We start from the raw sequence: 15,446 nt of genomic DNA on the forward strand, positions 1-15,446 counted from the left end.
GAGAGAAACCCAAGTGTCCTGTGAGTCCTGCTAAGAAAATGACCTTCTATAACTATTACATTAATCAGTTTTTATACTATGAAGCTCTATTATGTTTGTTAATGTGTATTAGTTCATATTGAAAACTGTAATGGAAAGAGGTGTAGGAATTTTACTGGAGACTTTGTTCATGCTTAAATAAAATAAGTTAAAGGACTTTTATTTTAAATAAGTTAAAGGAAGCCTAGAATGCCCATGAAGAATACAGGATACCTCTAGGCAGCCAAGGTAATGCCAGCATCCTCTAACACATCTCTCAGCTTTGTCTGGGATCAGAGGTAAGTAACTACAGCAAGGCTGACTCCAGCAACATCTGGGTCATTAGGCACGCAGCACAAAAGCTGCAAAACTGTAGCTGCTTTGCCAAGTTTTGCTCTGATTAACAATCAGTTGTGTGGGTGTTGGTGATTAGTCAAATTGTGCTGTACACGGACATTTGATGGGTACAGAAACCCTGTGCAAAACCGCATTTAAAGTGCCCCAGTTTGGCTGGGACACCTTTTGTGACAGTTTTCCTGGGCACTCGAGTGGACAGTGATGATCCAGGCTGCTGCTGGCGATGCTGTGATGAGACCAGGGGCACCCCGAGCCCGCCCCGGGCACAAGGTACCGACACTCCCCATGCCCAGCGGCACAGTCCAGGCGGGGCCGGGGGAACAGCCCCCAGGAGCACCCCCAGGGTGCTGGGCAGTGTCACCTGTCGTGACACCTCAGTTCCCCACGCAGGGCAGTCCCGGGGCTGGCCGGGAGCCTGCTGGGCAGCGCCGTGCCGGTGCTGCGGTGCTGTCTCTGTCCCCCGGCAGGGCTTTGAGAGCCCCGGAGCGCCTGTGCTAGGCTGGCTGTCGGGAGGGGCAGCGATGTGCTGTCCCCTGGGAGCAGCCCGAGCTCCCCCGGCGCTGCCGATGTGCCCAGCCCCTCCGGCCGAGGCACCTGCCGGCCTCCTCACGTCACCAGGCTCCGGATATAAAGCGCAGGCGACAGAGCATCCCCAGCGCAGCTCCCCGAGACGCGCATCTTCAAGGAGATACACTCTCGGGAGGAGAGATGTTTTATTCGGGGATCCTGACAGAGCCGAGTAGGAAAGAAGTGGAGATCAGGGAAGCGGCGTCTCTCCGCCAGCAGAGGAGGATGAAGCAGGCGGTTCAGTTTATTCACAAGGATTCTGCAGATCTCCTCCCTCTGGACGGGCTGAAGAAGCTGGGCACTTCGAAAGATACTGTAAGGCTCTATTGTGTTTATTGGAAGGAGACTTAAGAAGCTCGTAGGGCAGTGTCTTTCTTCACGCTGTTTTTTAGGGGAAGTTGTTTGTGTGTGGAAACTGATTGTAAAAAATGTGACTTTTTAATGTAAAAGGAAGGGAGTAGAAATAAGATGCTGGTTATAACCACAGTTGTTTCCTACTAGTAAGTACTTTTAGATACCTGGCACTCAGAGCTCATAGCATTTTTATTTATTTATTTATTTATTTTATTTTATTTTTGCATGAAAATGGCATTCTGATTGCAGCACAAATTTCCTCTCTGGGTCAGAGTAAGTCAAAATGGCTTCATACAATGCATAGGTACACACACATGTTGGCCTGTGATCTATATATGCACACAACATACAATCATAAAGATTTGGTATAGTCACTGGTATTTCAAAATGTAAAAGTGTCAAGATCATTCTTCAATAAAGGCTAATGCATGTATGGGGTTTTTAAACCAAAGAGACATAATTTTAGGTTTAAAATGTTTATGTATACAGTGATCCATGTGATCCTGTACTTGGTGTTATTCACCAAGTCTGGGGGCTGCAGAGCATTTCTAAATACTGTAGAAATGTTTCAGCTTTCTCTACTGGGAAAGGATACTTCAATGTGACATCCAAAGTTCTGACATAAGGGGTAAAATTTAGAAAACATATCTACCAGGGGAAGCTCCTTTAGTTTTTTTTTTGCCCAAGTGGTGAAAAAAATCTTGCACCTTGTAAAACAATACTGTTTTTTTTCCAATGCTTGATATGGGTTTTATTGAAAACCAAAGTCGATCATTTTATTTTTAGTGTTTTGTTCTGTTAGAGCCTTCCTGCTCAGCAGGGTTAGCCTTGGCTCTGCCTGCCTGAGACAAGTGGAGTGAGTTGGCTGTTCTCTGCAGTGTACATGGAGGTGATTTATTTTTGATATCCCAAGTGTTTTGCAATTGTAGGAAGTGAAGCTCCTGCCCAGGGTAAGGCTCAAAAGGGGCTTTCCTGGTCACCACTGAATTGCAGCTCTCCAGCAGGGAGCTGAAGTGCTTTTCAGGGAGGGATGGCATTATTACTACTATCAGCAGAGTGTAAATGACATTTTGTGGCTCTGTGACCCCCAGCGAGCAGGACTGAATCCATGATGTGGGTTTTGCTCTGCCCGGATTAGAATCAACAGGTAGCAGGAGCCAGGGGCACTGAGCACTGAGGTCCTTTGCCCTGCACAGTGAGGACCAGGTTTTGTACCAGCACCAGGGGCAGAGCATGGGGCTCCTTGATACCACTTTGGACACAGAAATGTCACTAGAGTTGTTCTCCCTGCTCCTGCACCATGGCTGCAGCATCATCCTTGCTGCACCCACAGTCCCTGCAGGGAGGATCTGCATGGGGGGCTCTCTCCAGGGAAGTGCCAAAGCCCTGGGGAGGGCCACAGCTCCCAAATGTCTTCCAAGAACCAAAAAAAGGTGTAATGTGGCAAAGATGAGATGTCCATCTGGCTATTGTGGCTGAGTGGGTCTCTGGCTGGGGATGGGGGTAGAACCCAGCTGCTGTGGGCCACCCCACTGCAAAATCCCCCTTGTCCCCGCACCACGGTGAGGCTGATGGCACAGTGGGCACATGTGGCCAGGGCTCCCTTGGCTTCAACCTCCTACCCCATGGGGTGTGCTGGGAGTCCCCAGAGTGAGAGAACTGGCACGTGCTCAGGCCATTTCCACATCCCCAGAGAAGATTCCATGGATTTCAGAGATGTGTCCATGGGTTGTGTTGCAGTGAAAAAACACTGCCACACTCAGCCTTCACACAGCCAGGGTGGGAAAGGGAATTGCTGTGAGAGGACACACTGTGTGTCCCCACTGCCCTGGCTGCCTGGATGTCACAAGGGTTGTTCCCAGGAGGAGTGGGAGATTGTGCATCCCTGAGACTGGAGACCCTCCAAAATATGGGACTTCACTTTCACGTGGCTCCAAATAGAGAGTCACATGCCCAGAGGGACTGAGCTGCATGATCAGGATGCCCAGGGCATCAGAGGTCTTGGCCCAAGGTGTTTGCATGGCCTCCTTGTGAATAATTGTGCATCTCCTCACAAAGCAGCACATTTTTGTGCCCAGAGCCACGTGGCAGCTGTAGTGACGTGTGTGGAGGGGCTTCTGACGTGACCGGCGTTATTAACGCAGGGTTTCCTGTGGGGGTTTTCCAACAGCCTTGGCAGGAGCAGAGACGAGGGAACAGCTCCTCAGAGATGGCGACAGGTGGTGAGAACAGATCCTGTCTGTCACTGTGGCAGCTGGCAACAAGTATTCCAGTTCTGGGGAGAAATCCCCTTCCTTTTGGCCATGGTGCGGGGGGTACTGTGCACAGTGAAGCAGCAGCAGGTCACCAGGGTGGGTGTGCTGGGGTCCCCCGGTCTGTGTGCCATTGCTCAGCTCCTGGAGCAGCTCTCCTGGTGATGCTGTGCACAGGCAGGTCTGATAAATACTTGTAATCATCCATTACAATGCTCTCGTAATTTCCAGTGGATTGCTCTGGCTCAGACTGAGCTCTAGCTCCTCGCTCCCTTTATGTACTCCACTCTGTCCAGTGTGAGACCAAGCTATAGCAAAGTATACCCTGAATTTGGCAACTGTTGGGCTGGATGTAGAGAACAGAAATAGCTTCATTTTGATGCCTCTTCCCTCTATTATCCTCTTTTCTGGTCCAAAAAATTGGCACAAGGTGGTCTTTAGCTGTGATGTGGCTTCCTGACAGGAACATGGCTCCCTTCCCAACCTGGACAGGGCATGCTGGCTCTTGCAGCTCATCCTGGTGCTCTGACCCTTGTCCCTTGCCCTCAGTTTGGAGCAGCTTTGTCTGGAACAGTTCCACATCATTTGACAACCTGGGAAACAGAGTTATAAATAGTACCAAAAGCAGCAACAGCAACAAAAGCATTTCCCATTTCCATCATGCCCTCAGACCTCCCCTGGGCACCCTCAGCACAACCCTGGGTGTCCTGTGGTGGTCCTGGCCACAGCTTCCCGTGGCTGGTGCAGCACTGGATGAGCTGCAGTGTGTTCAGGTGTCCCCACTTCCCTGCTGTGCATTCCCCAGAGCTTGGTGTGTCTTCTCTGAAATGCAAAAAACTCTGATGTTGTGTGCACTGCTGTGCCCAGTGCTGTCTGGGCACAGGGTGCAGGGGGCAGCTCTGTCCCACCTCATCACTCTAAGAGAGGGGCTGACAGCACAGGATGCTGGTAGAACATGTGAATTTGGACGAAGGATGGGAAGAAGAGAGAGAAATTGATTATTTCTTGGGACTAGCTCTGTTGATGCATTAAAAGTCCTTTTTTTTTCGCCCCTACTGTCTAGGTACAGAAGAGAGGACAAACCTCCTGAGATGGGTTTGTGGAGGAGGGGAGCTGGTGTCTTCCCTGACTTTCATCTCCCAACTGAAATTGTTGATGGGTCTTTTTATCCCCAGATCTAGAAGCCAAATAGAGGGAAACCTGCCAGAGAAATGAATACTGCAAGCTGCAGCAATGCACTTGCTTATAAATCAGAGGGAAACAAAGCTGGGAAGAATTATTTGTGCTTTTGACAGACAGTGATAAATAAGGTCAGCAATAAATGATGTCTCCACTCATTTTTTTAGGTTTTTCACTGTGACATTTTTAGGGGGTCACAGGTTTTGGCAAATCTCAGGGTTGGAAATGGACATAACTTATGAAAAAAAATCCTGATTTGTATTTATTTGTATTTGTATATATAATAAGGAAAACTTATTTTTTTTGCTGATACAATGAAATGTAACATTCTATATTTTTATAAAACATTCAACAGTTTTTTGCAATGCAAAGGAATATTGTACCAGGTAATCTGGGTTCCTTCAAACACTGCCAGGCCCATGCTGGAGGGAGAACACAGCTGCCTTGCCCACTGCTGTCAGGAGGAGGTTTTCCTCTTCTCTCCTTCCCTCCCAGACACGGTCTGCTTGCAGTTTGCCAGCAAAATGTGCATTTGCAAGCATTCCCTGGCACATTATCCATTTACCAAGTACGTATCCATCACTTGAGTCATCTCCGTGACTAACATCCCTCACTCTGTTGAACACAAGAGTCAAGGGAAATCCAAGTTAAAGAAAACTAATTAATAGCCTGAGACAGGATGGTGCTGCAGGGAACCTTTCCAGCCCCCTCTTGCCAGATTATTTCTGTATTGGAGCACAACATAAGGAATATTTGTCCCCCCTGAGGCAGGATTTGCTGTGGTTTTCAGAAGGGCAAGTGTCAACAAAAGACAACCCCATTTGTGCTGGTAACTTGTGTCCGCTGAGTGATGGATTTTTTCCTTATGGTGATGGATCCCATATAAGATTCATGAAAACCAGGGCTTGAGAAAACCCATGTACGCTACTGATTAACAACCTATAGGAGAACTTGCACTTCAAAAAAATTAGGTTGAATTCAATGGTAGATGACAGTTAAAATAGCAATGAGGAGTGTGCTGGAGATTGAGGCCAGGCAGTTCAGAAGAACACCCAGACTGTCCTGCATGATGCCATTCAGAAATTTCTCTTGGTCCTGCTCGAGTGGGGCTGGGCACAAGGAGGTGACCACCGTGTGGCAGGCTGTCTTCTGGCCAGCTGGGTGAACTCCATCCATTCACTTCTACACTCCCCTTTCTTTTGTCGTTTTTAAATGATGGGAAGAATTAGTGTTCTGGCTGTGTTCCTGAGCTGCAGTCAAACATAAAGGGTGAAAAGGACATCTCACCCACTGTCAGAAAACCCTGGCTTGCATTTTTGCTCTGGTGAGGAGCACTGGAGGGGATCACAGTGCTGACTGTGCACCTACAGCTTCTGCCTCATACAAGGAGCCCTCGCTTCCAAACTGATCTGCTTGTCCCTCCAAGCAGGGCCCAGTACCAGTGCAGCCACTCTGCCTGCCTTTAATCCAGTTCAGTAATACTGGTTTCTGCTGTTTGGCCTCACTGGAAAGGCAACACAACGTCAGATCTGATTCCTCCCCATCAGCAGGAGTTGCTGCCTGCGCACAGGACATGCTCTGTAGTGGGTTGGTCAGACACAGCGCCTGTAACCCAAAATGGCCATGGGATTTTATTTCAAGTAGAAGAAATCAGAGCAGTGGGAAGTGGGGATGCAAGGAGCTGACGTGTCCCAGTGACCACTGGTGCTGGCTGCAGCTGCCCCATCCCATCAGTCAGGTCCAGCTCCACCGCCCACATTGCGCCCACAGTGGGATCTGAAGCGCCAGCGTGGCTGTGGTTATTTCAGGATGATGCCAGCTTGCATTGTGTAAGTGCACTTCTGTAAGTGGTGTTATTTAACATGCTGTGCACAAGGGTGGGCGCTGGCCAACCTGGCAACCCGTGGCCCGAGGTTTTCAAAGTTGTCCTGACCCTGATATTCCCTTGGGATGAGGAGGTTTGCTGGTTCAGATGTCTCTGCAGACACACAGGCATGTTTAACATGAAGGAAAAAATCCGGGAATAAGCCAGTAAAAATGTGTCACCATGGACAAATTAAAATCAGAAGGAAAGGAATTAATGGGGAGGGCAGATTAGCTGGGCAGAGAAATGAGCAGATAATCAGGCAGAGTCATTTCACCTCCAGCAGAGTGTGTGCATCCATCTGCGATGAACATTAAACATAAAAAGGCTTTTGGGAAAGAGGTTGGAGGAGGTCTTGAGAGGCAACATGTTTCTCCTGGAGCAAATGGAAATGACAGAGAAAGAGAGAGGTGTTGGGAATTCTAGGATAAGCTTACCTCTTTCCTTCCTCTCCCTTTCTTCTTGTGGTATGGCACTCAGGATTTGTGCCATTTGGCCACCCTTAGCAGGTAAAAAAAAGTACAGGGGAAAGAGGACAGAGGGCAGTTTAAGACATTTTTTATACTTAAGTGGTGAATATAATTGGAAAAGTGATTTATTACATCCTAATTTTTCACATCACTACAGAATTCCCTTCATCTAGAGATGAAGGCAGTTATGGATGAAACACCAGCTTGAAAAGGCTGGACTCATCTGGATTCCCACCTTGAATTTGAGTTTGGTAAAAGAAAGGCATCCCTCCAAGGTCTCAAAGGTTAATAGTTTGAAAGTATTATTCCCTTTGCAAAACAAAATTTTTTTTAGTCAAAGACAGGTAAACCAGAACTAGCTACCTGTAGTCTGGGAATTAGGGAGAGTAAGACTTTAGGGCCTCCCTCCTGTGAGAGCACCACAGGCAGTCTGGTGACACAGGCCACTGTGTGTCTTTTCTCTGACTTTACTGTGCTCTCCTGTGTGTGTTCCTTCTTAAAGCAACCACATAACATCCTGCAGAAGCGCCTGATGGAGACAAATTTATCCAAGTTCCGAGGCAGCCGAGGCAGCTGGACTCCGAAGGGCGATCTCTCATCACAGACCAACAAGCTGAACCAAACCAAACTGGGCAGCTCGGGCAAAACAGAGGATGAAGAGCTCATAGTGGTGAGCTGCCAGGTAATAGTCCCTTCACAGCCTTTTGTGGGATTTTTTTTGCTGTAGATTTTATTTCCAACAGTCTCAGGCTGTGCTCTTGTTCTCCATGTTTCCCAGTCAGGTTTGTGCTCCCACAGGACTGCCACAGCCTTGGGGATACACTCCCTCTGCAGCTCCAGGCTGCTGTGGCAGAGATGCCTACCTGGGAATCGTAGAGAAAACTGGTCTGATGGGTGTCTTCCCTTACACATCAGGGTGGAGGGGATAGCTAGGCTGGGGCAGCACGCTGAAATGCTGGCATGTAATTATCCATGGCAAGTCCTTTTGCTCACAGCCTGCTTGTTTTCCTCTAGTGCCACCCCTATTCTCTTTGCCCAAGGGTAATTTCACATTTCTCTTCCTTAGCCCCATGCTCATTTGTATTTCCCACTCTCCACAGTGTATTCCAGCCTGGGGCTGCTCCATCTGCTCTCTGCAGGGGCAGATGAGCCAGGAAGGGCTCAGGACCCTACACACATCGGAGTGTGCAGGGGAGCAGGGATGAGCTGGCATGAGAAGAGTTCATGGGCACCAGAGCTCCTGGACACTCTGCTGCTCATCCTGCATCCCACACATCATTTCCCATCCCTTCTTGCTCTTGCAGTGTGCGGGGAAGGAGCTGAAGGCCGTGGTGGACACCGGCTCACAGCATAACCTCATGTCATCCGCCTGCCTGGACAGGCTGGGGTAAATATCCAGCTGGATTTCTGTTCTGCAGGAGCATGGAACCCAGCAGCACAGACAGTGTCCTGGGGCTGGGCCTTTGCTCGTGTCAGTGATGGTTGTTCTGAAGAAGGGAGTGCTTTGGGCTGTGACTGGGCAAGCCCCTGACCCTCCTGTTACAACCAAATCCTGTCCCAATGTTAAGAGGCAGGGAGATGGAATAGAAAGCCACTGGTACCATCCTATTCACCTGAGGGAATCCCTTCAGACAGAATTTTTTCACTGCCTGCTTGTCATTCAGTGCCTCATGAAACAGCTGAACTTTCCCCAGAATTTTGTGTCCCCAGGGCAGGCGTGGGGCTGCAGCCCAGCCCAGCTCTGCAGGCTCCCGTGGCTGGGCAGGGACCGGGCTGCTCCACATGCCCCCAGCCAGTGGCTGCAGCTCTGCTGGCCCAGGACCCAGTGTAAAGAAGCTGTGTGCATGAATGTTCTCAGAACTGTGTGCCTGATGCTGCTCCCAATTACAAATTTCTCCTGGTTAAAGGGAAAGAAAATGTATTTATGGATTATTAGAGAGGTGACTGACAGCCATTTGCAGCAAAACTCTCTCTCATCTCTCCTGTGAGCATCAGCTCACAGGATATCAAGGAGGTTTTGGCACGTTATTCCCATGGAATCATTGCTTTTTGCAGCTATCCTGCAGTAATTACAAAAGAAAAAAAGAAAATTTGCACCTGCTCACTGAGCACTACTGCACGGCCCTGAATGAATGGTGCCTGTTGCTGTGCTAACATTAATTACTTCTTTGCACAATAGTGCTTAGTGGCTGGAAGGTGGCTGTGCTTACTACAACCTTGTCACAATCTGTGGAGCAGCTCAGCCAAGCTTAGGATGGCCACACGATGGCATTTGGAGGGATTTCATGCTCTGGGACAGCTCTTCTGCTCCCTGTGTTTCTCACAGGTGTCTGGTGCAGTTCTTGCAGGGCTGCCCTGCTGCAGCAGCCCTGTCCTTCACAAAGCACTGAAGAAAGAGGCCAGAGCCTGTTTCTGCTGCCCAGGTCTCAGTGGATTCAGTGCCACAAAGCAGCACTTGTGTGTCTGATGCTCAGGCTCAATTCCTCCATTCTTTTTCAAAAACTTTTTGTGTCTTGTCATGATGCCAGTCACTCCCTCCCCCTCACACCGAGGAAAGCAGTGGAGAAGGCTCACAGGTTGCCAGTATGAGAAATCCCCTGTGGAGCTGTAGGAGGTGCCGGAGGTGGCCAAGGAATTCATAAACTTCTGATTGACAGGTTCCTACTGATTTTTAAGGCCAGACTCCAAGGAGGCAGCAGAAGGGATCCAGCTCCTTTTCCCCTGTTACCCCTCCCAGCAATGCCCACCTCAGTCCTGAAACCTCTGAGGGCTCTCCCAGGACAGATGGACAGACAGACACACACACATATGCACTGCTGCAATGCGGCTCAGCAGAAAGGTGCCTCAAAGAGCTGAAAATTGATATGGCTTTTATCCAAGGGAGAGATCAGTGCCTCAAAAAGCCTTTCCATTAGATTCTTGTTCAGTTTAAAAGAGAAACTGAAGCTAAATAATTAATTAGTATTGCCAGGCTGGTTCAAAGGGTGTAGATAGAAGCTGTACTTGAGGTATCTCTGACATCCTTTTTTCTTTTCTTTGGGCTGAATGTGATTGATCTGTCCTCATTTCCTCTGAACAAACCCAGCAGCAGCAGCAGCAGCACCTAACAAACTGACAAACACAGATTGGGCTGCCCCAGATGTAAGCCATGTTTAGCATGGAGAAAAGGGGACTTAGGGGGTACCTTTTTGCTCTCTACAACCACCTGGAAGGAGGCTCGAGTGAGGTGAAGAGCAACAGGACCAGAGGAAATGGCCTCAGGTTGTGCCACGTGAGGTTTGGGTAACAGGAAAAATTTCTTCACCATAAGGATGGTCAGGCCTGGGAACAAGCTGCTTAGTGAAGTGGTGGCATAGAAATGTTCCCAATGGGTGTGGGTGTGGCATCTGGGGACACAGGTTAGTGGTGACCTTGGCAGAGCTGGGTCAACAGTTGTACTCGGTGACCTTAGAGGTCTGTTCCAACCTCAACATTTCTGTGATTCCATGGGGACACAGTGTCAGCTCCACTCGTGGAAGCCGGAGTGAACTAACCCCTCCTTACACTGCATAACCCTTCCCCACTCTGCATTATAAGCAATTTTGTGTTCCCCAAGCCTCGAGAAAATTAGGAAAAAGATTCCTGGGGTAAAGCCCAAAAGGCAGTACAGAGCTGTGCTTGGGGCAGCCCCTGGGCTGCGTTGTGGGTCATGCTGTGGTCTGATGTGGGTGTGGGCTGCTGGCTCCCTGCAGAGCACCCACAGAGAACCTGCCAGGGAAGCAGCTTGCCAGCAGCAGCATAGTAAATGAGCAAGCTAAGAGTGCCCCAGGTGTAAGCACCCTCCAAACACCTTTTGCTCCTTGCTGGAACAGCCAAGCCATGGCCATTTGATGTTAGGAGAGTTTTCAATGCCCACAGGTTAAAGGAGCATCTCAAAGCACTCCCTGTTGAAGATGAGATGGTTTCGCTGCCAAACAAGGTGAAAGCCATTGGCCAGATCGAGTGTCTGTCCCTCATGGTGGGAGCGGTCCCCGTGGAGTGTGCTGCCCTCGTCGTGGGTGAGTGTAGAACCCTCTGGTCCTCTGCTGTGGGCTGGGGTCTACTTCCTCTTACCCCAGCAGGAAAAACAAAGCTCTAGGAAGATGTTAAAATTAAAACAGGGTAAGTTCTTGTTTGGCTCCCCAGAGGGAAGGGGGAGGATGTGTTCAGCAAGCTTGGCATTGCCATGCTGATGGAGCAACCGCTGCATCTCCCTGCAGGCACATCTGCCTGCCCTCCTGTGCCCTCCTGTTCTCCTCTGGAGCCAGTCCCTTTATAAACAGGGCTTGGTTTAGCAGAACAACCACAAAGGGAGGAAGGATGGAGTCACTGACAAAAAGCCCAGGAGGGAATTTTAAATGTATAAATCTGAATTGTCCTGTTTTTTCAGAAGACAACGAGCAACCCTTTTCCTTTGGGCTGCAGACACTGAAGTCTCTAAAGGTAGGAGTTTTCCAGCAGCAGGATGCTTACCTGTGCTGACAGAGGAGCTGGGACCACTCTCATTTACAGATTTCCCTCTTACCTAAAGACATTTATTCTCTGCAGTGTGTCATAAATATGGAGAAGCACCACCTCGTTCTGGGGCAGATGGACAGGGAAGAAATCCCGTTTGTGGGCATTGACAGTGCTGAGGCAGGAGAGCAGTAAGTAGTCTGGGGAGGTGAGCTGCATGTGCATCCCTCAGCCTGCTGGCAGTGCCCCCTGGCAGGGCAACACAGGAGCTGCCAGGTCCCTTTGCTGGAGGAGAGTGAGAGGTCAATGGCCCCGGCAGAAATTGTTTTCATCAGCTCATCAAATTTTGAAACGGAGTCCCTGGACTTTTTGGCAGTCTTTGTCAGCTTTTACTGCTTTTTTTTCCCTAGTAAACGTACATCAAAGTGGGTGTCTGACAAGACATGCACAGGGGAATGCCTTAGGAAATGTACTTTTTGGAGGTCACTAAGAAGACTCCTTGAGGCCTGCTTTGACAGTGTTTGCAAACAAACCTTTGTCTGGAAAATATTTATGAAGCAAGGCCAACAAACCCACATGAATGTTTGAGAGAGAGAGACCCTGTCTGGAGATAATGGTGTTGCCACTTCTCCCTGCATTACCCCAGCAGCCCTCCTGCCAGCTCTTCCTGGTGTCCCAGATTTTTCCAGCCTTATCTCCCTAAAGAAAGATAAATATGTGCTGTACCTTTCAAATGTGTGTAGCTGTGGTGGCTGGCTCTGCAGGCAGGCAGGCAGGGCAAACCCCCTCCTCCCAGGCACTGCATGGGGCTCTTTCTTGCTGAGTGCTGTGAATAAGAGATGTATCACTGATTCTGCCTCTGACTCACGAAACTGGCGGGCACCGAGTGCCTGACGGGGGTTTGCACTTCTGTGCCTTCGCAGGCAGCGCTTGTGGTTGCTCAGCGATGAGCAACCTAAAAAACGTTTGCTCACCGCTCAAGAAAGCGTGTCTGGTGGCTGATGTAGGTCAGCATCTTCTTCAGCTGCACATTCCGACCAGCCCTGGGGGTTTGGGGTGTCCCGCAGCCCCCTGCAGCTCAAACCTGCCGTGCTGGGAACTGCTGAGCTCCAGGAGCCTGGGAGGGAGCAGGGAAGCAGGGGAAGGAGCGCACCTCCCTCAGCTGGCTCTATCCATGGGCATGGGGGGATGCAGGGGGGATGGATGGGCTAGCAGGCAGTGAGGATGGGAGCGCAGGTGCCCCTGCTCCGTGCCCAGCTCACCTGCCTGCCCAGTGTCTGGGACACCTGATGGCCCTGGGTGCAGTGTGTGAGCCCAGGGACAGCACTGTGGGGGACATAAGACCCCTGGCTGGTTTCCCTGTCTCCTTTGAAATAGAGATGCGAGAGACGCAGCATGGTTCTGTCGCCGCTGCAGTGATAAATTATTTCTTAGTACTGCTTTCAAGACCAAGTTATGCCGCTTTTCTTTCCTCCCCTCGCCATGAGGAATGCCTGTTTTACTAAATGTCTTTTCCTTCCACTTTCAGCAGTTTGGAGGCATAAAGAGAAGTTGAAACGCCATCCCCACACAAGAGCTTGATATCAAAGAAATCCTGTGCAGCTGTTCCAGATGAAACAGCAATGCGCTGCTTTGAAAACATTTATACTAGGCTACAGCTTGAGTAGAGCTAAATGAAATCCTGTTTGTAGCCAGTAATTTAGAGATATTGTCATGTTTATCTATGGGTTTTGAGAAACAAACTTATTGTGCTTATTTTCTGGACTTTTCTATATAGTGTCCTCTTTATTACAAACAGTTGGGAAAACCTTATGAATTTCTTCTGATGATAAAACTACTTTTTATAGTGGGCTCGTATGAGTAATTGTACTTAGCTGTGATTAGAGGCTATCAGAATGAGATTTTTATTAATGATTTTTCCAGGGGCTAAGATTTATATTCACTTAATTGATATTGCCACATTCAAATGGCCATTACCAGGAAGTTACTCCGAGTGAAATAACAATGTTAATACCACCTAGGAATTATAGCTCATCCTGTTAGCATAGTATTGTTGCCATGTAATTAGGGATGCAGCTGCTGGCCTGATGAGAAAGAGCAATTGCAGAATTATTAATGGGTTACAGGCTTCTCTGCAGTGGCGTGGCAGAAGCACAGGAACAGGGTTTGGGAAGGCTCCCAGAGTGATCTCCCAGTGTGGGGTTGGCACCAGCACAGGGACTCAAAACCTTCCGAGGAAGGATCCTCTAGGCAAGTCTTGGCTGCCTTCCTATGGGGGTAGTCAAGTAAATCAACCATTACACCGGCCCAAAAAGTAACAAAAAGCACGGAAGTGTGTTGTGTGGAAAGCAGCAGATGCAGTGCCCGGGGTTGCCCCTGCCACCAGGACCTGTGCCCACCCCTGCCCACCCAGCACCCAGCCTGAATCCCCTGCAGCACCCAGGCCACGCCTGGTGCAGGTTACTGACTCCAGCTGCACTTCAGTGCTGCTGCCAGAAATGCCATATTTTTTATACCTGTCTACAGATTGCTTGGGTTCTTAAGTACAACCCTTGATGACCCTCAGGGGAGGTGGGAGTTTTTGCCAGGACAAGCTTTCTGTTTGGTTTCACTGTCCTGGAGCAGCAGGGCTGCTGCTTCCCGTGCCACACAATATTGCCTGGGGGAGCCTGGCCTCACACAAACTCAGATTTTCATGTTTTCAAAACCTAACGGGAATTAATTGCTGGCATCTGCTTGAAGAGGCATCTTTAAAATTCAGAATAATGTCCTTGTGGTGTTGTGCATCTGCTGATGGCCAGTCCTGCTGCAGCTGGATCCTTAAGGGGTCAGGTTGTGCTGCAGGAGTCAGGCAGCTCTGACTTAGCAAAAGCGCTTTGGCCCCGGCATCAGCTACAAGCACCAGCGTCATTCCTGCTTCAGAAGCCTCTTGGGTGGTTCTGGGTGAGAATCAGAAAGTTTGGTCACCCCATGGCCATTGGCAGCCAGGCCCCTGGCAGCTGATCCAGTGTGTGTGCCCACCCCTGCCATCCCATGCCTGTCACAGCATCTCAGCTGGAGCTTTATCTCCTGCAGTGGGTTTGGACTTCTTTTCAATATTGAGTACATCCAGCAAACCTGAACTATCTGTATTTTGAGCTATTTTCTATTTTGGTGATAAGCTTCAGTGCTTTCTCTACATACAGTATTTTATATAACACAGTTATAAATATATATATATATATATTTACAGGGTTGGGCTGCCCAGGGTAGTCCCACTGATGTGTTGTAGAAATATTTCACTAAATATGAAATATATTTGATTATTTTATATCCTATGAGTTTGGTATTTTGGTACTTTTTTCTTTCTGTGCCTATTACTGTGTTAAATGTCAAATTAAATCTAAATAAAGTTACACTATTATTGCTGTTTATTTGCTTGTATGCTAGATACGATTTTTTTTTTTTTTTTCAGTGCATGTCTCTGTTAGGAAAAGGGTTTTGTTTCACTCTTAAGCCTGTTGGGGCTCTACAGTGCTTTTGGAAATGCTGTTGGGAACTGAGAGAGAGCAGCAGTTGGGATGCATTAACCAGGGCAGGCTAAATGGCACACAGCACTTGGGCTAAAAGGTGACCACTTGAAATCCCAACCTTCTGTTGCCATGGCTCTCCCTCCCGAGGGAGGTATGGGATCTATGAGATCCTGCTGTTTCCAGGTTTACCCTTTGGAAAGCTGTTTTGGTGTTATCTTGCTGGGGCAATGCCAGTGCAGGTGGGTGTGAGAGTCCTTTGCAAACTCTGGAAAGCTGGGAGAAGAAAGCAGCCAGAACACGAGAGGAATGAGTGCCACAGCTGTGGGACCACAGGCAGAGGTCAAGGTCTTCCCCAAAGCTTTGAATCTGAATTTAGGGAGTTCCTGTCTCCGCCTGGATG

The 15,446-nt window shown here is 49.0% G+C and overlaps 1 protein-coding gene across 1 annotated transcript; it reads left to right on the forward strand.

Moving 5' to 3' along the window:
• The first annotated feature begins 1,052 nt into the window (after positions 1–1,052).
• Positions 1,053–14,915, forward strand: NRIP3 (nuclear receptor interacting protein 3). Its single transcript, XM_058851206.1, has 7 exons — positions 1,053–1,257; positions 7,564–7,743; positions 8,366–8,448; positions 10,959–11,098; positions 11,470–11,522; positions 11,628–11,725; positions 13,063–14,915. The coding sequence occupies exons 1-7, from the start codon at positions 1,084–1,086 to the stop codon at positions 13,076–13,078; spliced, it is 744 nt and encodes a 247-aa protein (XP_058707189.1). The 5' UTR covers positions 1,053–1,083; the 3' UTR covers positions 13,079–14,915.
• The last annotated feature ends 531 nt before the right edge of the window (positions 14,916–15,446 follow it).

This window comes from Poecile atricapillus, chromosome 1 (assembly GCF_030490865.1).
Source record: "Poecile atricapillus isolate bPoeAtr1 chromosome 1, bPoeAtr1.hap1, whole genome shotgun sequence".
NCBI lineage: Eukaryota > Metazoa > Chordata > Aves > Passeriformes > Paridae > Poecile > Poecile atricapillus.

Bases quoted from the DNA above. Each gene is read 5' to 3' on its own strand.
- NRIP3 (XM_058851206.1), top strand. From the start codon at position 1,084: ATGTTTTATTCGGGGATCCTGACAGAGCCGAGTAGGAAAGAAGTGGAG. The intron at 7,744-8,365 runs GTAATAGTCCCT...TTGCTCTTGCAG, and splicing joins TCATAGTGGTGAGCTGCCAG to TGTGCGGGGAAGGAGCTGAA. The intron at 8,449-10,958 runs GTAAATATCCAG...CAATGCCCACAG, and splicing joins GCCTGCCTGGACAGGCTGGG to GTTAAAGGAGCATCTCAAAG.